We start from the raw sequence: 23,677 nt of genomic DNA, 5'->3' as shown, positions 1-23,677 counted from the left end.
AGACAACAATTCTAGAGGATACTAATAACACACAGGGGAGTACAGCGTATGTTCCTTAAGGTTGGTTTATTTCATGTATTTCCACTCCTCAAACAGTTCCTGGCACATAACAAGAGCTCAGTGAATGTTTTTGAATCAACACACGAGTAGGAGTTTTCATTTTATATATTCAGATGGATCGGGAAGCTTGTTTCTTAGTCTGCTAAATTGACCTTACGAGGTTTACTATATAAATGTTAAAGTATTTCATTTAAAATAGTTAGTATGGTCTGGGCACAAAATAAACATTTAATATATTATCTGTTAATTATACTAATAAGTATACAAGACAACAACTTTCCAGAATTAAAATTTGGGACAGTCATTTCAAAATCTGAGACATGATCATTGGCCATTTTGCTTACCAAAACAATTTTTTTGTTTGTTTGTTTTGTGGGCAAAAAAAGTATAAAACCTTTGTCATGCAAAAAGTATTTTTGTACTAGAATCTCTTTTTTTTCCTATTTTTGATGGTGACTTGAGTACTTAAGTCTTGATTTAAAAAAAAATTCTATCTTCTGGAGATTGGAGATGTAATATTTCTTAGTCAATTCAATCAATCAAGCATAGTCCCATTTGGAGTTTCTGAATCAGGGTATGACAGGTACAGTTTCCCTCAGCTGACACATGCTCTGTAAATCCTCGGGAAGTTCTCTCTATTAAGAGGAAAAAAAAGAGAACAAGATAGTTTCATTTAAAATTGCTAAATTGTACTAACATTAGGGTAAATAAAGAGTTATTAGCTACTATTTAGATATGTCGTCTTCTTTAGAGATGTCTTCAACTGAATATATTTTAGAATCCTCCAAAAGTCAATTTTTCGTTTTCAGCCTTTCCCCAGAATGATTTTCTCCCCTCCGTAGTTTATGAGAATAAGAAAATACTCTTTATTTCCCCTTTTTTATAAAACTGTCACTGAAATCCTCCTTCTCAATTTCAACCCAATATAAAAACTAATTGAGGAAGGTGGTAATGAGATTCAAATTGAGATGTTCCAGGACAGCAAAAGCAATTCACTAGAGAAGACTTTATAACTTGCCATAGAAGTTGATGGTCTGGCTCCTGTAAATTAAAAGAAAAACTCAGAAGTTTTTTAGACACTTGCCTATTAAGAAGTCAACTCTAGTAGAAAGGTTTTTGTTTCCAGGCTAATTTGTGAGTTACTCTGACAAAATATTGTAAAATTTACAAGACCCAATTCCCCAATGTTAATGTATTGTTTAGCTTATTTCTTCTTTGCTATTCTAAAATATGCTAGTTTTATTAATTATTTGAACCTATTCTCAATCTCTTTTTTTTTTCTTTCTCTTAGGACTAAACATCCTTGTATATTATTTATAACACACAATATATCATCCAGTTTTCAAAACTATATTCTTAGATCAATTTTTTTTTATTTTTCAATTTAGTGGATCAATACAACATTCACACATGGGAATATTTCTCAAGCCTGTGATGAAGTGTTTCACACTTGTGATATGCTTAAAGGAAGGTTGATATTTAATAATTGAATCATGTTCCAGGAGAAAAGTTTCAGTTGCCTCTTATGGACAAACATGAGGGATCTTTTCTTTTCTTTCATATGCTATTCCAATTTAGCACTCATAACACAAAACATGTTGAGAAAGAGATACAGTACTATTTATTTGAGCATTGAAGAAGATAAAAGAAATAGTATTAACTACCATCTCTTTTATTCTCATATTTCTGGTTTCAAAACAGAATATTCTCAAGTGCAGGAACTGAGATTGGTGTGACCAATAACAAGCATGGCAGAAATAATGGTTTCTTTGGAGCCATTCCTGACAACTTTAGACAAGTCCATCGAGGTTTAGACATTTTACTGAGCTTTCTTTCTCACAAACCCTCCATTCCTACCCTATGCTTTAACCAGTACCCTGACTTTTAAAATCAGGACTGAATCTCATTGGTAGGATTCAACGTGATGGGAGCTCATTTCTTGTCTCATTTCTTTCCTAAGACCAACTTAAAGTATCAGGATGTGATCAGGTGGTGTTTATGGTAATAGAGTTTAGTAAATCTTAATAATTAAAACATGCTTGGGAAAGATGGTGCTAATCAATCGGAAATAATCAGGAATACATATTATATTCCAGGTCAAAACTGCTCAATAGTCACACCTAAACATGGCATAATTTTCTCCTTTTCATAGATAAAATAACCATAACCAACACTAATGAGAAATTCCATACACAAACTTTGACATGTTTTATTTTCATATATCTCAAATGAGATGACCACAATACAAATTTGAAAAATTCCCTACGTAGAAAAAAAAATGGAAGATTTCTGCCAGTGGTATATTTCAGTGAAGGGCCACAGAGTTAAAAAGAACTCTCTCTTTTTTGCAAGTCCTTTTCAAATATTTTAGCAGCTTCTTCAGTGAGTCATTGGTGGGAGTATGTTTAGTTGCATGCATTACTCAATAGAGTAAGCCATTTATATAGAGTTGTCACTTGTTCATTAAAGACAATTATTGTTGACACCCTGAGACAATGCACAAGTGCTAAGAATACAAAGATGATAGTTGCATTGCTGTCCCTGCCTAGTGAATTTCACAATTTATTTGTGGAAGACAAATGAGTAAATAATTACAAAGTATTGCAAATAATTACAGTGTACAGAGATGACGGTTTTCATACGATGCTGAGAGTACAGATTAAGGGCATCTAACTCATCCTGGAAAGAGATCAGGAAAGGATTCCAGAGGGAGACAACAGCTGAGCTGAGACTTGACAAATGAGCACAGTATGATGAGAAGAGGCAAGAAGAGGGCAAAAGCAATCCAGTGATATGATGGGGAATGTAAATGATATATTTGAATCTCTAATAGAGGCAGAAACTGAGAAGGAAATAAACAAGTGGAAGTACACTCCAGATATATTTAGAAAATGGAATCAACAGGGCTCTGTTAAGAGCTGAATAGGGATAGCAAAGCCTGAAGAAGAATTTTGGATGAGTTCCAGCCTCCTGGTTAGAATTATAGATAGAATGTAGTATCATTTACCAATATAGGGAACGTGTTTGGAATAGAAAAAAGTCTTTCTTTAGAATGTTTGTTATGTGGGTCAATAGTGGAATAAACCCATTTATCCCCATATCTTCTATTTTCTCCCAACTTTGCAAAGTATATGCATGATATCAGAATTGATGTTCTGTCTCTGCCCATAAAGAGAGAGAACTACCTAGCATGGCATTTCAACCAAATCTAATTACTATGACTGTAGCTGGAATTTAATTTATCCATAAGAATTCAGCTTTTCAACTAATAGGTAAGTCTTATACGCCTATTCTTAAGAGTTTGAAGTGCTTGGCATGCCCTAAATGTTAGGTCATCATTTGCTGAATCAAATGATCAAATGATTGAATAATCATGGTATGTTGTCAGTGTTATATTAAGTTCTTGGTCAAAAATAAAAAGAGGTTTCAAAGTAATGGTTTTGATTAACTTCTCCTTTCTATTGGTTCTCTATTAACTTCCTCCGATCTCTCACACTGAAACATGGTGTAAGCAAAACATTTGCTACTAACAGTTTAATCAACATCACTTTAAATCCCTTTGAACATCAAAAAGCAGGACCCCAAGATACCCTCACTACTCATCTGAGGCAAAATGTAACAGGGGGATCGTAAACAGAGCGGTCAAGGGTAGATGCTTGGATAACAAAAAAGTTTCCATGGAAATTTATTGTAGTACAGCCTTAAGAAATTGAACAAAATAATTGATACCTAGAAAATTGAGCACAGTGCAAATCCAATAAAGATGAATGTCACTGGGTTCATGTATCTAGGAGGCCATATTACCACAGATCTTAATACTGGGTAAACTATAAAGAACTTTCCAAACTCCATTTCAATATACTGCCAAATAATGCTGCTTTTAAAATTAAAGGACACCATGAAAAATATTTTTACTTCTTACCAACAGATTGCATTTCTATAACATAAAATAAAAATTCTTCCACAGATTTAGTTCCAATTGTCAGAGGCAATTCTTGCTTACCAAGTCCCTTTTTGGAAATTAAAGGTCAATTTTCAAAGCATCATTTGTGATTTATTTCCTTGATTTATAGCACCACATAAATGATGGTTTGTAAAATGATGGAATCATTTTACATTATTTTTACATTATATAGATAATTTTACGTTAAATATCTAAAAGTATATTTGTAAACATTATATAAATAAAAATATGATATTTTTTCAACCAAATAACATTATATAGTACATTTGATAAATGAGATTGCCTCTATCTATAAATTTGTCTACAGGTGAAAGAAGAAAAAAGAATGTTTACTCAAATTCATATACACTTCAGAAAGCAATTCCTTTCAGTTTTATATTTTATATATGTAATGTTTATACTCCTATTTTAGTTTTGTTAATTAAAAGATTATAAAACCTCATAAAACATGTAGCTGAGTAATAATGGCTTCTAGAAAAATGTAATAAGATTTCTGAACTGGTTTAAGCATCCCATAAAAGACCCTATATTTTCTTGCCTCCTCCAAATGGCTCGCTTATTCTATATATATGGTACAAAGTTTGGATATTAATCTTCAAGTCAATTTAAAAGGTAAAGTGGCTGTTTGATGTTTCTTTCTGGTGAAGATGTAAATCTACAGCAGAGCCAATTTCTTCTCTGTACTAAATAGCTGTGTACATAGATATATTATATCTGGAACACTCACTATAGCGTCTTAGAAACCAAGTTTGTGGGGCAGCCCTGATGGCTCAGCGGTTTAGCGCCACCTTCAGCCCAGGGCGTGATCCTGGAGACCCAGGATCAATCCCATGTCAGGCTCCCTGCATGGAACCTGCTTCTCCCTCTTCGGCTCTCTCTGTCTCTCTCTGTCTCTCTGTCTCTCTCTCATGAATAAATAAATAAAATATAAAAAAAAAAAGAAAAAGAAACCAAGTTTGTTCTTCTACCCTTAAACTCTAACATGCTTCAACAGCAGAAAATCTATCAGCAATTGAGCAAACAGATTTACTAAAGAGCAATAAGCCCAAAAGAAATCAATACTGAAACTTTTCAGGTTGATTATCTAAATTCTGTCTCCTTTGTAAATGATTTACTATTTTAATTTAAATTAATATTTAACATAATTATATCACTTTACCCCCATGAAATCTTAGAAACCATGTAATCTAACTTCCTCCATTTCTAATGTTTTTGTAAATGAAAAACTGAGCAAATTAAATGGATGTTAAGGTTCCACAACAAATGAGTGTTTGAGTGAGAACCAAACTCAACCCTTAAGACCTCTTATCTATTGCTTGTCCCTGTACACTACACATTAATATTCTCTGACTGTACCAGGTCAAGATTTTATTTTATGTCAGAAATTTTTTTGTCAGAAAAATTTTAGAATTTTCCTTAGTATATATAGATACAGACATGCTATATATTATTTTATGCAATTTTAAACTGCTGTGATTTCTGTCATTCATGTGTCTAACATTTTAAAATATTTTTGACTCATTCTTTTTACTTTCTCTTTTATTCATTGAATATGACCATTTTTGTTTAAGTCAATGCATAGTAGAAGTAGAAATTGGGAAGATTACATTGACAATTTCATTTGTTTTTAATAAAATTCAAGAAATTTAGAAAATACAAAAATATAAAAGCTATAATAAAAAAATAAAAACCTAAAATTCCTATAAATAAAATAAACAAATATATGTATGTATATACTAGTTATATTGCTTCTTACTATTTGACACCTGTGATATGGAGCCAGTTGCTATCTTCATGAGAACATCAGAATTACAATGATTTGTTTTCCTCTGTAAAAATAAAAAATTCTTGTTATATAAATTTGATTTCATATCAATCACATCGTTTATAGATCTCAATCAGAAACATCTGAATAGAATATTACTGTCAACTATATTGAAAAGTTGACACACTAGAATCAACATAACCATGTTCTGTATTAGCTTTATCCATTTATGTCTTAGTGGATTGAAACCTTTCTCTTTGACTCTAATTATTTGCTGAAATATGATAAATATGACATATACAATTAGCTAGAACTCAAAATTGCAAAAAATAGCCATAGATTTTGTTAAGTGAATGCTATTAACAAATATAGTCATGGTTATCAAACAGTGGCTTTCAAACTTCAAAATGTGTCTGATATACCTGAAGGGCACCCCAATTTATGATTCTAGAGGTCAAGCGTGGGGTCCAGCATATACATCCCTCATAAATGCCCAGATTACATTAATGTTTGAGAGTCATTGCCTTATAGAATTCTCCTCCAACAAACAATCAATATTGGCCTCGCACTTATTGCTAAGTGTAGACCTTAGGGAATATATAGCCTTTGAACATGTATAGATAGACACACACATGCACTTTATTCATTCATGTATCTTCAGATGTGTTTTCCTGTGAAGCTTCATCAGATTTTAAACTGGTATAATATCACCTCTTAACTGAATATATAAGATTATGAAACAATATAAAAGAGCTAAAGAACATGTGGGAATAACATCAGCAAGATGATGGTATAGAAATTTTTAGTGTCCATTCCCTCCCCAAAACATCAATTTGAAAGCTATCTATACACAGAATATACTTTCAGAAGAGCTAAGGATTCCAGGTGAGGGAATATAGCACCTAAGTGAAGCACAGAAAAACAATAAGACATTGAGGAAGATGTCAATACAGATTCACATTATCCCCGCCCCATCTTCCATACTTGGGCAGCTTAACAGAAATATACTTTTCTTGAAAGGGAGGAAGAAGGAGAGTAAAGAGATCACCCAAATTCAATGCAGACCCCAGTGTTGGCCTGTGCCACCACCAGACTGACTCTCAAAGTCCTAGGTGACTCCCATGGTACTACGCTCCCACCCTACCCTGGCACTGACCAGCTCCCACAGCCTCAGAGCAGCAATCATAGCACAAGTTTCTTAGCAGATTACCATGAATCTTCTGCTGGTCCATCCTAGTACCAGCCACCTCCCACAGACCCCAGGATCAGAGCCGGCCCTGGTACCAGGCTGGTACCTGCAGCCTCAGGCTCTAAGCAAGCTCCCATAGACCAAGACTCCCAGCCTGATCCCAAGCTAGGTAAACCCCAATAGACCCAGGCTCCAACTGGGATCCTGTGAACCCAGGCTCCTGCCCTACTGCCCTACCACAGCACCAAGTCATCCTTCGTGGCTTTCTGAGGTCCTGGGTTTAGGAATGGCTCCCACAGACCTAGGTTCCTGTCCTGCCCCAGGACGAGGGCAGCTCACATGGTCCCCAGCCTCTAAGCTGGTTCCTCTGAAACCAGTCTGCCAAACTATCCCAATACTGGCCCAGCCTCTAAGACCCAGATGCCAGGTCCATCCCACCTGGCATGTAGCCAGTATTATCCTGATAAATCCTGAAAAATATCCAAGGTCAACTAAGGATCCTCCAAGAAAAGAAAACTAGGTCAATATCATTGATGAATATATATACAAAAATTCTCAACAAAATACTAGCAAATTTAATTCAACAGCAGATTAAAAGGATTATACACCATGAAGAAGTAGGGTTTATCCCTGGAATGCAAAATAGTTCAATATACACAAATAAATAAATGTGGTGCACTATATTAATAGAATGCAAAATGAAAATATGTAATTATCTCAATAGACACAGGAAAACCATTGAAAAAAATTCAACATCCTTTCATGATAAAATCTTTTTTAAAAAATTTTTTTCATTTTTTTCATGATAAAATCTATCAACAACTTTATTCTCTCATCATTCTAGAGATAGAAGTCCAAAATCAAGTTGTAGGAAGGGTCATGCTTTCCTTGAAGGTTTGGAGGATTATCTGTTCCATCCCTTTCCCTTGGCTTCTAGAATTGCCAGCAAACCTTGGTGTTCCTTGGCTTGTAGAAACATCATTCAAATTTCTGTTTCTGTCACAACATGGTATTATCCCTGTATGTTTTCACATTATCTTCTCTCTCTCTATGCATGTCCAATTCTGTGTCTCTTCTCCTCTTATAAGGATATCAGTCATATTAGATTAGGACCCACCCTACCTAATGACCTCACTTTAATTATGTCTGCGAAAACCTTATTTCCAAATAAGGTCAATTGACAAGATAATGAGCCTTAGGACTTCAACATAACTTTTGGGGGAACACGATAAAATCTATAAGGCAGAGTGTAAAGAGAACAGCAGAATAATATAGGCTGCAATTGAAATTGACTTGGAAATAAATATATATGGGAGAGGGCATGTAAAAACCAACTCTGAAACCCAGATATCATAATTAAACAGCTTTGTGGAAATAAATAGTCATTCAGTGTTTGTCACAACCTGATTGCAGGGATGAGTAGAACTGATTGGACTTAAAGTAACATTTCTCTTATTGGACTGTGCTTGGAATAGTGTAATTGGCTCATAGTGAGAGTAGAGGGTGGAAATCTGTCATATATTTAGGGTAGGGATTTTTTTTAAGATGTTATTTACTACATTATACTATTCTTTTCCTGTTGAGAACACATAAAACAAATGTACTCAGTTAACAGTACCAGGAATTGCTATACAAGGAATTCCCTGTAAAAACCTATTTATGTCTTAAAACATTGTGAATTTTATAATTAATCGGGCTTTTTATCCTTGCCTGAATATTAGAAAGGTGGGTTTTCATACCAAGTCCAAGGAAGTGTATAATAATTTTAGCATGCATTGTATGTTTTAATGTAATTCCTGAATTCATAAAATCAAAATCTTGGCATAAATGGTGAGATAGTGTATGTGTGGGAAGTAGAAGATTCAAAGTTATTAGGATGTCAGTTGCTCCCAAAGTGATCTATGGATTTAATGCAATTTCCATCAAATTCCAGCAAGTTATTTTGTGAATATTGACAAACTGATCCTAAAAGTTATGTGGAATGGGGAAAAAAATTTTAAAAAACCTCACAGCAGCCAACACAATACTGAAGTAAAGATCAAACTTGGAAGACTGACACTTTTCCTGACCCCAAGTAATTTCCATGTGTGCCTATGCTGGTTGGTGCTCATCTGAAGATTTAAGAGGGCCTTCCACAAATCTCTAGAACTTTATCTCTTTTTCTCTCTTCTCTTCTCTGCAGCCTTACATGACTCTGACCTATGATCTCTAGCTATCTTGGCCTTTCCAGACTCCCAGTTCCATCTCGTCAATTCAATTCTGTTCCTTCACTAAGGCCTTATAATTCTATTAAGGCATTAAGCTGGAGCAATCATAGGACATATATCATTTGTTTCCCATCACTTAAAAATCACTATCCTTTGTTGTCTATACCCAATACCTTTAAAGCCAGTGTTTTACATATTTTGTCTGTTTTCTATAGTTTTAAGTGTGAGGACTAATCAGAAGTCAAGTGAATGGGAATTTAAAAAGGAAAAATGATCAATACAGTTAACTACATCTATTGGTGTTGGCAAAGGGGGGGCGGGGATTGACGACCAGAGAGACCTGATAAATGAAATGGTGGAAATAGAAACTAGATTTTAGTGAATGATTAAATGGGAGTCAGGAAGTAGAAAAAGCAAGTAAAGATGACATTCCCAAGAAGCTGAGTTGAACAATGATAGGTACTGGATGATATTTATAAGGGAATACAGAATCAAAGGAAGCTGTTTTTGTTTACTGTTGAAATCTTTGTTGAGATAAAAAAATAAAGAAAATTAAAACTGACTATGCGGAAGGCAGGGGCTGACAAACAATGACCTACAGACTGATCACCTTTATTTATTTTCTATAAATAAAGTTTTATTGGAACACAGCCATGCCCATTCATTTACATAATATTTACAGCTGTTTCTGTGTTACAACAGAGTTGAATAGTTGTGAAAGAGATCATATGGCCTAAAGTAAAAAATATATACTATTTGATCTTTCATAGAAGGTTTGCCAACCCTTACACTATGGATCCAGTATGCAATAAAAACATATATTTCTAATCATCTGGAGTTTCAATTTCAGTAGCAATCATTTTTAATATATTATACCAGGCTAGATAAAATTTAATAATATTAATGGAAATGAAAATAGGTAATATTTTTTCTCTTCAATAATAAGAGATAGAAGAAATTTCTCAAAATAAAATTATGTGTTCTATCTTAATATTAGACTTAAAAGTTAATGTTGCACACAAGAGTTTGTGAGCAAATTATTTTTAATGGTGCAATAAAATTAAGCTAAGAGTTTTACCATTTAAAAATGATTGTTTTTCAATTAGTGATTTTGTATAGACATTAAATTGCATATCCTGTAGAATTTAAATAAAGAACAATAGTTGTTTGCTGTTTTATTTTAATTTTCAAATGTGTAATATTCTTTCATATTCAATGTCAATTCAGTCAATTTACTGACCCAGTCTTTAATAATTTTAAACTCTTTCTAGACAAAGAAGTCAAGCCTAAGCCTCCACGTATGTTTTTGTATGCCAAAAAATAAATAAATAAAACAAATCTTAAATGCATGCTTTTACTTATCCCCTGATTTCATAGTTGAGCATTTTGCTTCAAATCAAGCTATTAGAATCATAACTATTTTGTGTAGACAATGTGCTTAATATCCTCATATTTCTAATGCCTTTTGTATTTCTAATATCCTCTGTGTTTCTGAAAACATGCTATGCTAAGATTTTTTTCCAACCTTTGTTCACTTAAGGCACAGACCAATACCTTTCATTAACTTCTCATAAAAATTTTAGTTCACTTTTTCATTTTAGCTCAAAATAATTCTTACTGTGATGGATAATAAGTAACCTTTATTTGCCTGTTTGTATCAACTTGCTGCATCCATAAAAAGAAGAAAATCAATATGGAAAATCTAAAAAAATAATATATAAAAGAAATATGCATGAATACAGAAAAAAATTATCTTTGTATAATCATCATTATTAATGTTCACCTATATTTTTAGAGTCACAAGTAAAGAAAGAAGAGAAATCAGGTATGTATGTTTTATGTATAAATTCATACTTGCATTCCATATTTATAGCAAATAGCATATTACCTCTTTGCCAATGTTGTGTCCTAGTGCAAATATTACACAAAATGTTATCCTTTACCAAATTTTAAAATAAGACAAACATAATGCATATTTATTTATACCCCTGTTCCTAGAAAAAATTCTACTTACAAAGGAGAAATTTCTGAGAAATGGATCTGATTCAGAAGAAGCAATTGAGTTGACCTACAAAACCCCTATTTTTACTGATTACTATAGGATGCAGATATCCTGTCAGGAAAACTGGTCCTTTCATTCTGTTTTTTTTGTTTGTTTGTTTGGTTGGTTGGTTGGGTTTTTTTTTGGAGCACCTGAGTGAAATGAACATTTCTAAGGCTTCCAGTATGCAACAGAAACTTTTTTTAAAAGAACACACAGAAATCTGATTCTCAAAACAGTTAAATCTTTGGTTCATGTTTACTATTTGTGTTATAAAGTTGCTGTAATAAAATAAAATATCACAAATTGGATATCTTAGTCAGGCAGAAATTTATTCTCTCACAGTTCTGGAAGGTAGAAGTCTGAAATCAAGGTGTCAGCAAGGCCATGATTCTTTTGAACCTGGAGGGAAGAACCCTTCCTTGCCTTTTTATTTTATTTTTTATTTTTTTATTGGAGTTCAATTTGCCAACATATAGCATAACACCCAGTGCTCATCCCATCAAGTGCCCTCCTCAGTGCCCGGTCACCCAGTCACCCACTCCCCACCCATTCCCTTTCCATCACCCCTTGTTCGTTTCCCAGAGTTAGGAGTCTCTCATGTCCTGTCTCCCTCTCAGATATTTCCCACTCATTTTCTCTCCTTTCCCCTTTATTCCCTTTCAGTGTTTTTTATTTTTTTTTCACTATTTTTTATATTCCCCATATGAATGAGACCTTATAATGTTTGTCCTTCTACGATTGACTTATTTCACTCAGCATAATACCTTCCAGTTCCATCCACATCGAAGCAAATGGTGGGTATTTGTCGTTCCAATGGCTGAGTATACTCTCCCTCTTTGCAGATGACATGATACTGTACATAGAAAACCCAAAGACTCCACCCCAAGATTGCTAGAACTCATACAGCAATTCAGCAGTGTGGCAGGATACAAAATCAGTGCCCAGAAATCAGTGGCATTTCTATACACTAACAATGAGACTGAAGAAAGAGAAATGAAGGAGTCAATCCCATTTACAATTGCACCCAAAAGCATAAGATACCTAGGAATAAACCTAACTAAAGAGGTAAAGGATCTATACCCTAAAAACTACAGAACACTTCTGAAAGAAACTGAAGAAGACACAAAGAGATGGAAAAATATTCCATGCTCATGGATTGGAAGAATTAATATTGTGAAAATGTCAATGTTACCCAGGGCAATTTACACATTTAATGCAATCCTTATCAAAATACCATGGACTTTCTTCAGAGAATTCGAACAAATCATTTTAAGATTTGTGTGGAATCAGAATAGACCCTGAATAGCCAGGGGAATATTGAAAAAGAAAACCAGGGCCGGGGGCATCACAATGCCAGATTTCAGGTTGTACTACAAAGCTGTGGTCGGTCATCAAGACAGTGTGGTACTGGCACAAAAACAGACACATAGATCAGTAGAACAGAGTAGAGAATCTTGAAGTGAACCCTCAGCTTTATGGTCAACTAATATTTGACAAAGCAGGAAAGACTATCCACTGGAAAAAAGACAGTCTCTTCAATAAATGGTGCTGGGAAAATTGGACAGCCACATGCAGAAGAATGAAACTGGATGTGAGACAAGATTCCTTGCCTTTTCTGACCTCTGGTGTTTGCAAGCAATCGTTGGTGTTCCTTGGCTTGAAATTACATTGTTCCAATCTCAGCCTCTATCATCCCATGGATGTCTTCTTCCTTTGTGTCTTTATCTCTGTCTTTTCTCCTCTTCTTGTAAGAACACTAGTCATATTAGATTAAGGACCCAGCCTATTCCCATGTAACTACATCTAAATTAATTACACCTACAAAGACCATATTTCCAAATCAGATTACATTTTGGGGGTTGGGACTTCAGCCTATCTTTTGGGAGAACACAATTCAGCCCATAGAATCCTATTCCCTGCACCCTCCATGCATCCAACATTTCATCAGTTCAAAGTCCCAAATCTCATTATCCTAAACATTTATGGAAATGCAGGGTATGATTCTTCTTGCAGAAAATTTCTCTCCATCTGCAAAATCAGAAACCAAATTATCTGCTTCCAAAATGAAACAGTGGGATAGACATTCCCATTTCAAAAGGGAAAAAAAAAAAAAAAAGAAACAAAGGCATTATGGGTCTCAAGTAAATCCAAAACATAGCAGAGAAAATTCCATTAGATGTCAGGACCTGAGATTATCCTCTTTGGCCAAATACACTGTCTTCTGGATCTCGTATGGTGGGGAGTCTGCCTTTCTAGCCCACCTGGGTGGCAGCCATGCTCTCTCTACCCAAGGAATTCCCATCAACCCAAGCTTCTGAATCTGTGACTCTGTTCTGAAAGTTGCTATTCCTTCATTTCATTCTCTCTCTGTTTCTATCAGGCAACATTTTTTTATTTGGATAGAATTCTCAAATATATGACAAGTTCTACATTCAAATCATGATGATCCATGCCATTGGACAAGGCAGTCCTCCACAGATCTTTCCTCGTAACTACATTTCCAACCCTACCTTCTGCTGAGGTGGTAGGTTGGATCTGCAAGTTTGTCCAGCCACTCTCCTGGCCCTGCTCCATGGCACGCTGTCTCAATAAGTTGAGAATTTTCCAAATCATCAAGTACTGATTCTTTCTGCTTAACAGTTCGCACCACAACTAATCTTCCCTTTCACATTTTATTATAAGCAGCAAAGAGAAATCAGGCCGCACCTTCCACACTTTACTTGGAAATTTCTTTGGCTAGATATCCATGTTCTTCACTTACAGATCTACCTTCTGTTATTAAAACCCAAGTTCAGCTGCTCACTGCTTGAAAGCCAATATTCCAGAGACAAATGTTGGTTGCAAAGGAAAGGTTGCTTTATTCAAACGTCTGGCAACCTGGAGAGGTGGTAAACTGAGGTCCAAAGTCCATCTCCCAGTTTCCCAGTTAAGAAGCAGGAGCTTTTAAAGGGGAAATTCAGGGGCACCTAGGTGGCTCTGTCAGTTAAGTGTCTGCCTTCAGCTCAGGTCGGTCCCAGGGTCCCAGGATGGGGTCCCAGGGTCCCAGGATAGGGTCCCAGGGTCCCAGGATGGAGCCCCAGGCGCAGGCTCTCTGCTCTGCAAGGAGTCTGTTTCTCCCCCTCACTCTCCTGCTGACCCTCTCCCTCTGCTCCTCCCCACTGCTCATACTTATTCTCTCTCTCAAGTAAGTAAATAACATCTTTAAAAAAAATAAAGGGGAAATTCAGGGTAGTAGATTACATACATACTGATGAAAAGAGTGGGGAGAGGAAAGCTGGAGCATGTGCATTGAGCAAATGTATATGTAATATCCATCTCATGTTCACTTTGTAATGGAGACTTAACACTAGAACAAGGCAAAATTCGGCCCCTGATTTCAGGAGGTTGTCTTAGGATGAGGAGAAGGGACTATGGGCATGCCCTGGGTGCTGGTATGACATGGATGGGGTCTTAAGCTTCTTATCTCAGGGAAGAATTCAGAGCTTTGCTTGTTCATAGGTTGGAACAGTATCAGTTGACCTTGAATCCAGACCTCTATGGAACCAGCTAGTGGATTCGTTAGTGGAGTCAAAAAGACATAGTAGCTAACTAGAAGGAAAATGTTCTCTGAAAAACAAGCTTTACTACTTCTGCTAGTTTCAACTTCATTGACCCTATGGGGCACGGTTTCACTACCACCCAACTGAGGAACACAATCCAGCCAAGTTCTCTGCCACTATATAACAAAAATCACCCCTGCAGGGTCCAATAGCATTTCCTTCTGAGACCTCCCCAGAAGCACACTTACCATTCCTATTTCCAGCAACATTTTGTTGATATATATATTTGATGAGGGTATACGTATTTTCTAAATTCTCAGAAGCTTTCTTTATAGCTCTCCTTAGTTCTTTCTAAGTCCCAGCAGAAAAGACTTTGTCAATATTTCTACCAGGATCCTTCTCAAGGAGATGGAGGGTCTTTTTTCTCTAGCAAGTATCTCAAAAATATTCCAGCCTCTACTCATCAGCCAATTCCAAAGCCACTTTCACATTTATATGTATTTGTTACAGCAGCACCCTATCTCCTGGTATCAAAATCTGTTCGTTTCCCTGGGTAGCTGGAATAAAGTGCCACAAACTAGGTAGCTTAAAACAGCAAAAATTTACTCTCTCATAGTGTTAGAGTCTCCAAGTCTAAAGTCAAGATGTTAGCAAAGCCATGCTTCCTTTGAAACGCCTAGAGGAGAATCTTTCCTAGTTTCTTTTCACTTCTGGAGTTTCTGAGCGATTCTTGTTATTACTTGGCTTATAGATCCATCCACTCCAAGCTCTGTCTCCAACATCACATAGCCTTCTCCCAGTGTGTCTCTATTGCTGTGTCTCTTTTCCTCTCCTTATAAGGACACCAGTCAGATTGGATTAATTAAGGACCCATCCTGCTTCAGTATGACCTTGTCTTATCTTAATGAATCACATCTGCAACAATCTGAGTTCCAAATAAGATCACATTCTGAGGTATGGCAGGTTAGGACTTCAACATATCTTTTTGTGGGATGTGATTCAACCTGTAACACTATTTGTCTAAATTTTAAATCATAAAAGTATTCAAATATATTTCAAACATACTCTTTCTGCCATCAAATAATTTATATTGACACTAAAACTATACTCCACAATAATCATCTTGAGAAAACAGAAAATCAACGTGAAATTAATTAGCAGTAGCAACAACTTAATGGCAGATAAGTATATTGCATGGTATTAACTACTGCGTACTTAATAGTCCAGCACTAACAAACCAGCAGGAAATTGAAATAATTTTTAGTAAAATTCTGCCTTTTTAATTATGGTAAACAAAATAAAACGTTTCCAGAAATGAGTTTGTGCTTTGGTTTATTTTTTCAGATTTTAAAATCTCTGCCTTTTGTTTTCCTTTTAGAGTCACAAGTTAAAAAAGAAGCAAAACCAGGTAAAAATATTTTTATTCTTGAATAGATACAGAATTGATATTGCCTTCATTTTTAGAACTATAAGAGCTTACCACCTGTCAACTGGAGATCTGCAGAGTCTCCCAGAGCCTCATTATTTTTCCTACTTTTTTGCTCAATATGGTTTTATGGGACTGGGTTAGCTGAGAACAGGGATATCCTGTAAGCGAGAACATCTAGAAGATGGCTTTAAATGGACCGCAGCAGACATTCTAAGTTTCAGAAGACATCTCTTGGAGTTCTTCAAACCCTAGGATGATCATATTTAATTTGTAGGATTATTTCCAAGGACATAGCAGAGTTATAAAATCACAGATTCATAGACTACTGGGGTTTGAAGAGAAAAATGACAAGAACTTATTAAGCATCTATTATGAGCTCAGAAACAGCACAGGATTTTTATTGCCATTATATCACTCCGAGAGACATGCAGCAGGACAATTACTATCCATATTTCATGCCTGTGGAAATAGTTCAATAGACTCAATTCAGAAAATAAGTTATTTTTCCAAGATTTTCAAGCTAATACATTGGAGCTAGGATTCTGCCCATGTCTGATTTACTCAAAACTCCCACTAAGAGATTGTCCCAGACTAAGGATCATTTTATTAAGAGGTAACATTGATCTAAAATCAAGATGACCTTTCCAAGTTTACATTGCTATGTAGTGTTTGAGTCCTAGCTCTGGTACCAATTAGCTACTGGCCTGAGGCAAGTTAAAAAAAAAAAAAAAACCTCCAGCTCTATGGAAGCTAGTCCTTCACTAAAATATTACACAGCAGGATTCCTCAATATCAACACATTCAAGAATCTAAATTTAGATGGACATAGAATACTATCTTAGTCCTTTAATTCTCATCAAATTTACCTAGTAACTGATCATAAGCTTAAATCTAGTTGCTTTTATCAATAATATATTCTTAATGTATCAAGCCTTATAAATGCCTAAGTACTGTCTTTGTAAAATTTGTATTTATTTATTTTAAAGTTTTTTTAATTTATTTAAGAACTCTCTACATCCAGCATGGGGCTCAAACTCAAGACCCTGAAATCAAGAGTCTCACACTCTTTGGACTGAGCCAACCAGGTGCCCCCTAATTACTCTTATAATTTATTTTCTGACTGTATTTTTTTTTCTGCAGATGCATGTGACCAGATGGAAACATTTTGCATTTTCCTTATTTTCTTTTTTAAAATGGAAGCCCATTTAATCTTGTAGTTCAACCTACTGCCATTTAAAATTTTATGGGGCACCTGGATGGCTCAGTCAATTAAGCATCTACCTCCAGCTCAGGTCATGATCTCAGGGTCCTGGGATCAAGCCCCACATCGGGGATCCCTGCTCTACTGGGAGCCTGCTTCTCCCTCTCCTACTCCCCCCTTACTTGGAGCTCTCTCCCTCTCTCTCTCTCTCTCTCTGTCAAATAAATGATTAAAATCTTTTAAATAAATAAATAAGCAAACTTTTATTTACTATTGTAAAACACCACAATTTTGCAGGTAATTTAATTGATTCTGATTTTTTTTTCATACATGAATATTTTCTTTTGAACTTCATCTGAAAAAAACTCAAATACATATATATATCCATTTCATCCCAAATGTTTATATAGAATTTTGACAAGAAAATGTTAAATATTTTCAGTAATATATACTTGCTATCTATACTTTGGCATTTATGTTTTATTGCAGCCTATGTCTTGGAAGTCATAAGTACTTAAATGTAAATAAGAATTCTTGGTATATTGTTTCATGCAACCAAAATCTTTAAGTTTTTCACATAAATTAAAATGACATGCAAATCTAGAAACAGTTTTTCTCCATGGACACATTCGTTGAAATCTGTTATTCTCTGCATAACAAATCACTGGCCTATGAAATAGGAAAGAAAACCACCATATGTTGATTTATAAATCTTCTAAATATCTGAAAAGATTTTCTTTTTATTATTTTCAGAACAAGACATAGCAAAACCAGAAAAGACTGTTTCTCATGGGAAACCAGGTATTTTGCAGGTGGTACCTGTAGTATTAAATTGTCTTTCCTTGGTCCAGTTTCAGCAGGATGAAGAGCTTAATGTCGAATCTAAAGTTTTCAGGATGATTCATGTCTTAAGTCATCCAACTTCTAGAACATCTCCAATTTTAGTCATCTCCACAACGTGTAGGACTTGACCTGTCAAGTGTCTGAGGACTTGACCTGTCAAGTGTCACCTGCAGCTAGTCTATCCCTTCCCAACAGAGACAGCTTAATCTTATTTTAAAACCACGTTTCCTCAAACTGTAAGATCGCAGGAGTCTGAAACAATGAAATCTGCTTTTTATGTATTAGATGGAGGATGTCCATCTATTAGGAGATCTTAGCATTCGGGTGAATGGGCTCTATGGTTGTTTTATTCTGTCCTGTTTGAGGCAAGTCATCTTTGGAAAACTTATAATTCAGAATGGCTCATTCAAACACAATCATTTTAAATTCCAACAACCCCAAGAAAAGGAAATCAACATTTCACCCTGCTTCCCTTCCTCCTTCCTCCTTCCATCTTTGCCTCACTTTTTTTGTTTTTCATTCCTGGAGATAATAGAGGTAAGCCTGTATGTTCTGCTCATAAAAAGACATACAGAATTTACCAACACAAATTTATCAATTGGATTTTTTTATTCAAGAATAAAAACGTTTAAGTTTTTATAAAGATATTTAATTATTTGAGAGAGTGGGGGTAGGGAAAAGGCAAGCAGACCCTGCTCTGTGTGCAGAGCTGGAGGTGAGGGACTGGCTGTCATGACCCTGAGATCATGACCTGAGCCAAAATCAAGAGTCAGCTGCCTAACTGAGTCACCCAGGAGCCCCAAAAATAAAAACTTTTAAGTTGTCATTTATGCTAATTAAATATGAGTTTAATTTTGAGACAGTCCCATGCCTCAGTTATTGTGTCCTTCATTCCAGACTGACTTGTTTACCCAAAGCTATGAACATGGTTAGGGAAGAATTTTCAATAAGTTAGAAACATAGTTTCTCTAAGCCTATCTTAGCAAACATTTTGCTTACACTTTCAGACTTTTTACTGTAGAAAAACTGTTTAAAATGGGTTTCAGGCCATTTGATTTCCTTTGCCTATGTTTTAAAGTATATGAGACACCAACAGGAATATGAAAAGCAGACCAGGAGCATGAGGAGCCAAGAATAGCTGTCTGTATTCTAAGGTTCTAAGCAGAACCTTAGAAATAACTTTTAGAACCTCCTCATTAATGAATAATAAAACCCTATTATTTTCTTGATTGTCCCAAATGTCAGTCATTTTGAGCCGAAATACAGAGTGAGACTTTAGTCTCTGAGAGTACAATAAGCATACTGTCCTCCAGCCATACCTTCCTTTTATTTTAGGGATAATGTTCATACTCTAAATTCTGCTTCCCAGGGAAACTTTCTAATTGACTCATTCCCGCTGTTGAATTATTGACAAGGTCAATTTTACATAGGATCATCGTCCTAATCTCTCTACGTTGACCCAAATCTCTTTGACTATATCTATAAAACCATATAGAGGACAGAAGACATCCCCTACATGTATTCCTCTTGCTCTTCCCCAACTTTGCACCATAAAAAACTTGTGTTGCAAGACTAATCTTGGGTTCTCAGGGAGGAATCTTACACAAGAAAAATAAAAAATTGTTTCTTCCTGCTCTAGTTCAATTACTTAAAAAGAACACGTGTCTTATAAAACAACCCCTGTGTAGATAAATACAGTGAAATACAGTGAAGGCAAGGGGTAGATGTGTATTGGCAGGTCAGGGAATAATTCCAATTGGCAAAAATTTTAGGGCAGGAGAGTTGCAAAGGATGTCTGCAGCTGGACACATTTTCTTTGTGCTCCACCCAATTTGAATGGAAGATATCACTTGCTGCTTTTCTGGAAAAAAAAAAAACAAAAAAAACAAAAAAAAAAAACAAGTTTTTCTCAGTATTGGTGTTATTTCAAAGAGAATACAAAATATCAAACTTGACATATGTCACTGTTTTATACTGATGCATTTACATTTTCTACTTGTGTTAACATTTTTTCCTATCACAGAAGAAAAAGTTGTCAAGCAGGTAAAAGCTACAGAAAAAGCAGCTATAGAAAAAACAGGTAAATAAGATATTTCATATTTTTCTCCTATTTATGAGCTTTATGTTACTTGAGTACACACATATCTTCACTGAAGTGTGCAGAGTTTCAGCACCATAAATTCTAAGATTACAAATTCTTATAAATACTGAAAGAAATAGTCAATAAAATTAACAATGGAATACTAGAATATTGTAATTTAATTATTTAAGTCTGTTTGATCTAAACTTACATAGAACTTGTGAGGTAATCCAAGTAATTCATTGGTTATCATATACTACCAGGTATTTAATCTTATTTTAAAACCACATTTCCTCAACTGTAAGATCACAGGAGTCTGAAACTATGAAATCTACTGTTTATGTATTATATGGAAAAATATCCTTTCATGAGGGCTCCACAGACAGTTATATGGTTGTATGAACATAGACAACATACAATATTAAAACTGTATCTCTCAGTATTTCAGGTGAGGAGAAAAGAGGGGTGTACATGCTCTTGGCCATTCTGAAGTTCTTTCCTATAGGGATGAATGAAACAGGGTCTTCACCTCAGCTGACATCCCAAACTACTGAATCTCTTCACTGAATTCCAAGTGGGCAACAGGCAGTTAACAGAGTCCCATTTCTTACTAAACGCAAAAAAAGTTCATTTCAAAAGAAAAAGTCTGTGATATAATTTCATTTTAACTAAGATAATCATGACAATCAGATTTAAATCCAATTTCTCAGAAGAAAATATAATAGAATTCAGGAAAAAACTAATTATAAAATTATAGACTATTAACACATGAGAAAGAAAGAAACCTTATAAGGTCATTTACACATCACTTCACATGTCCCTTGTACTCTATTAAAGCCATTGTCAAAGCTCATAATTTCAGCTAGTATTCTTCTAATTTGCACCCTAAGGTGTTAATGTGGCCTCTGAGGGTCTCGTTTAGTTATATGGGTATTTGGGGATTAGCAAGAGGCTAGCCCAATGTATTTGTATGTCAAATATATAGCTTTAAATTTTGCATACATTTTGGTGTGTCTTAACTCTTCAGCAAGCAGTGCGATTGAAGTATTTTCTGAGAGTGAAATAATAGTGCTCAGAGAGAATGGAATAAGCCTAATATAAGAAGAAAACCTAAAACTAAGAAGAAAAAATACAGAAGATAAAGAGTTACCTTTTTCAATGGTTTGTACTCATCAATATGCCATTTTCTTTTCTCTGTTCTTCTCTACAGTCAAGCCCAAACCAGCAAGTAAGAGATGAAAGGAATAAAGTCTAAAAAGCATTGCTTGGCCATTTCAACTTTAATAATTTGCTTGTTTTTTCCCCTTTAATTGTTAATTTTAGTATTACCTTAGTTTAAATTAGCTGTATAGATGATAAAATAATGTTTTGCTATAGCTTTTTGACATCTTTGTCTTACACTATTAATACTTTGCTATAGGGACACCTGGGTGGCTCAGTGGTTGAGCATCTGCCTTCCACTCAGGGTGTGTGATTCCGGGGTTCCGGGACCAAATCCCACAGGGAGCCTGCTTCTCCCTCTGCCTCTGTCTCTGCCTCTCTGTGTCTCTTGTGAATAAATAAATAAAATCTTTAAAAAAATACTTTGCTATAGTTATACAGAGGAAATCTCTGGAAGTTGTATCACTATTGAGTGAGTCCATATGAGCTATAAAATACCACTAAAAAGTTAGGATGAACTGGCAATCTCTCAAACACACATAACAAATAACAAAGGAGAATGAAATGATACACAGTATCAGTGTTATGAACCACATATTGGTTTGGGTAAGTAGCATTAATCACACTGTAGGTAGACTTTGGTGGTTAGAAATCCAGAGATCATAATCATATTGCCATTTGTTTATTAAAATCATGGACTTTTTCTCATGAGTATGAACTTAAAAGATCATCCATTTTCAGAGATTACAGTGGCAGAGAGTTCAAAAGCTGACTATTGGGCTCAGAAAGGCATGAGCATGGGCTCATTGTCACACAGATAGTAAATAAGTCCAAAAGTGTGTCCAAATTGTGATGTTGGTCCTTGAATTCTGTGTATTTATGTAACACAATTTCAATGAAAGTGTGTGAGTCTAATATTCCCTGGATCCTGTATGAAAAATGGATCGACACAGTCCAAAGATGAATTTGGTGAGTTCAGTTAGGAGACCTCATAAGTGGTTTCAGGAGGTAAGGTGCAAATGTATGGAGCCTAATAGAATATATTCACATTCTAGAACATGTTGCATGTATGTTGAGTATGCATTTTATATTATTATCGTCACTGTAATCCAGTATACTTTTGCAGAGCTGTTATTGTGACAGTTTAATAAGTTGAATATCAGCTTTTCAATTTTATTTTATTTTGCATGTTTATCGAATATTAACAGTTATACAGATTTAGTTCATGAAAGTTTTATTCTTAATACTGTCAAACCCCAAATTACAAATATCCAGTTTAGTCTTACGACCACCTAGGTCCTACATCTTCCCACCTACTTCACTCCTGGTGCATGTTGTTGGGGAAAAATGGTAGTACTTTTAGCATCTCCAAATTCAGGAGTGAGGGAAGAAAAAGACAGGTAAACATCAATAACAGCTCAAGAGGACTAACCTTGAGGGTGATTTGAAGCACTAACACTTGGCAGTGATCGGCTCTATTTCCAACTATTCTTAACTCCATTCAAAGTATCCTACCCTATAATGGCTTCATTTGAAATTCCACTTTTAAGGAAAGAGAGAGATCTCCTATTTTTTTTTATTTCAAATATTTTTCAGAGGAATATCAATTGCATATTTGATTCCATTTGTCCTGTCCTAGACTCAGTTGAGTTTCATCTCTGAGAGTTCGAACTGGAGCTGGAAGGAGAAGGTGGTCCAGGAAAATGAAAATACAGAATGTGATACTTTCTGGTATAGGGGGGCAGGGGGTCTAGGTTAAATTTTCAATGAGAAACTAATGTCCGGCACAAATTGCTTCTGACCTGGCAAAAAGGAACTAGGCGGAGTCAGAGGGGTAAAAAGTGGAGCTTGTAAAATGCCAAAGGTAAATGTCATCTACTTTAAATTATCCCCAAGGAATGATTTTACCTTCAGCAGAGAAAGAAAAATCCTCTTTTTTTTTTCTCCTCTTTGTAATATTCTATCCTCTTCTTCCTATACCACAAGGCCCCAAGAGGGCTAGTATCTTCCGACTGTCTTACAGGATGCCCTGAGAATGAACCTGACCTTGTTTATAATCCGTTTCTATGGCAATGTGCTTTCTGTGTTCCAACATGCAAATGACTTTGAGGGCATGCTTCCTATATAAACTGAGGATCACCCGCAAATACATAAATAAGAAATGCTTGCTACACAAACAATCCATAGATTGCCAA

General features: G+C 35.3%; 1 protein-coding gene and 1 long non-coding RNA gene across 29 annotated transcripts in view; one reads left to right on the top strand and one right to left on the bottom strand.

The window, feature by feature from the left end:
• The window catches only part of TRDN (triadin), a 361,517-nt gene that overhangs the window by 302,242 nt on the left and 35,598 nt on the right, over window positions 1-23,677 (top strand). For 15 of the 19 annotated variants that reach the window (XM_077902099.1, XM_077902108.1, XM_077902007.1 and 12 more), the window contains 6 exons: window positions 10,457-10,483; window positions 10,981-11,010; window positions 16,147-16,176; window positions 18,152-18,199; window positions 20,265-20,321; window positions 21,532-21,549. In XM_077902099.1, coding sequence (XP_077758225.1) covers window positions 10,457-10,483; window positions 10,981-11,010; window positions 16,147-16,176; window positions 18,152-18,199; window positions 20,265-20,321; window positions 21,532-21,549 — 210 coding nt within the window. The remainder of the gene's footprint in view (window positions 1-10,456; window positions 10,484-10,980; window positions 11,011-16,146; window positions 16,177-18,151; window positions 18,200-20,264; window positions 20,322-21,531; window positions 21,550-23,677) is intronic. The other 4 variants (XM_077902119.1, XM_077902047.1, XM_077902070.1 and 1 more) reach the window with 2 other exon arrangements.
• On the bottom strand, window positions 56-23,541 carry LOC144316323 (uncharacterized). Of its 10 annotated transcripts, none has more exons than XR_013382203.1 (5): window positions 23,391-23,541; window positions 22,915-23,159; window positions 21,472-21,525; window positions 5,781-5,853; window positions 56-695 (listed from the first exon to the last, which is right to left on the bottom strand). It is a non-coding gene; the product is annotated as an uncharacterized LOC144316323 (long non-coding RNA). The 10 variants fall into 10 exon arrangements; XR_013382218.1 differs by having other exon boundaries at window positions 5,791-5,853; XR_013382227.1 differs by lacking the exon at window positions 22,915-23,159 and having other exon boundaries at window positions 5,762-5,853.

Source organism: Canis aureus, chromosome 1 (genome assembly GCF_053574225.1).
Source record: "Canis aureus isolate CA01 chromosome 1, VMU_Caureus_v.1.0, whole genome shotgun sequence".
NCBI lineage: Eukaryota > Metazoa > Chordata > Mammalia > Carnivora > Canidae > Canis > Canis aureus.
The sequence above is the reverse complement of the archived record's forward strand: the minus strand, read 5'-3'. Positions and strand labels throughout refer to the sequence as shown.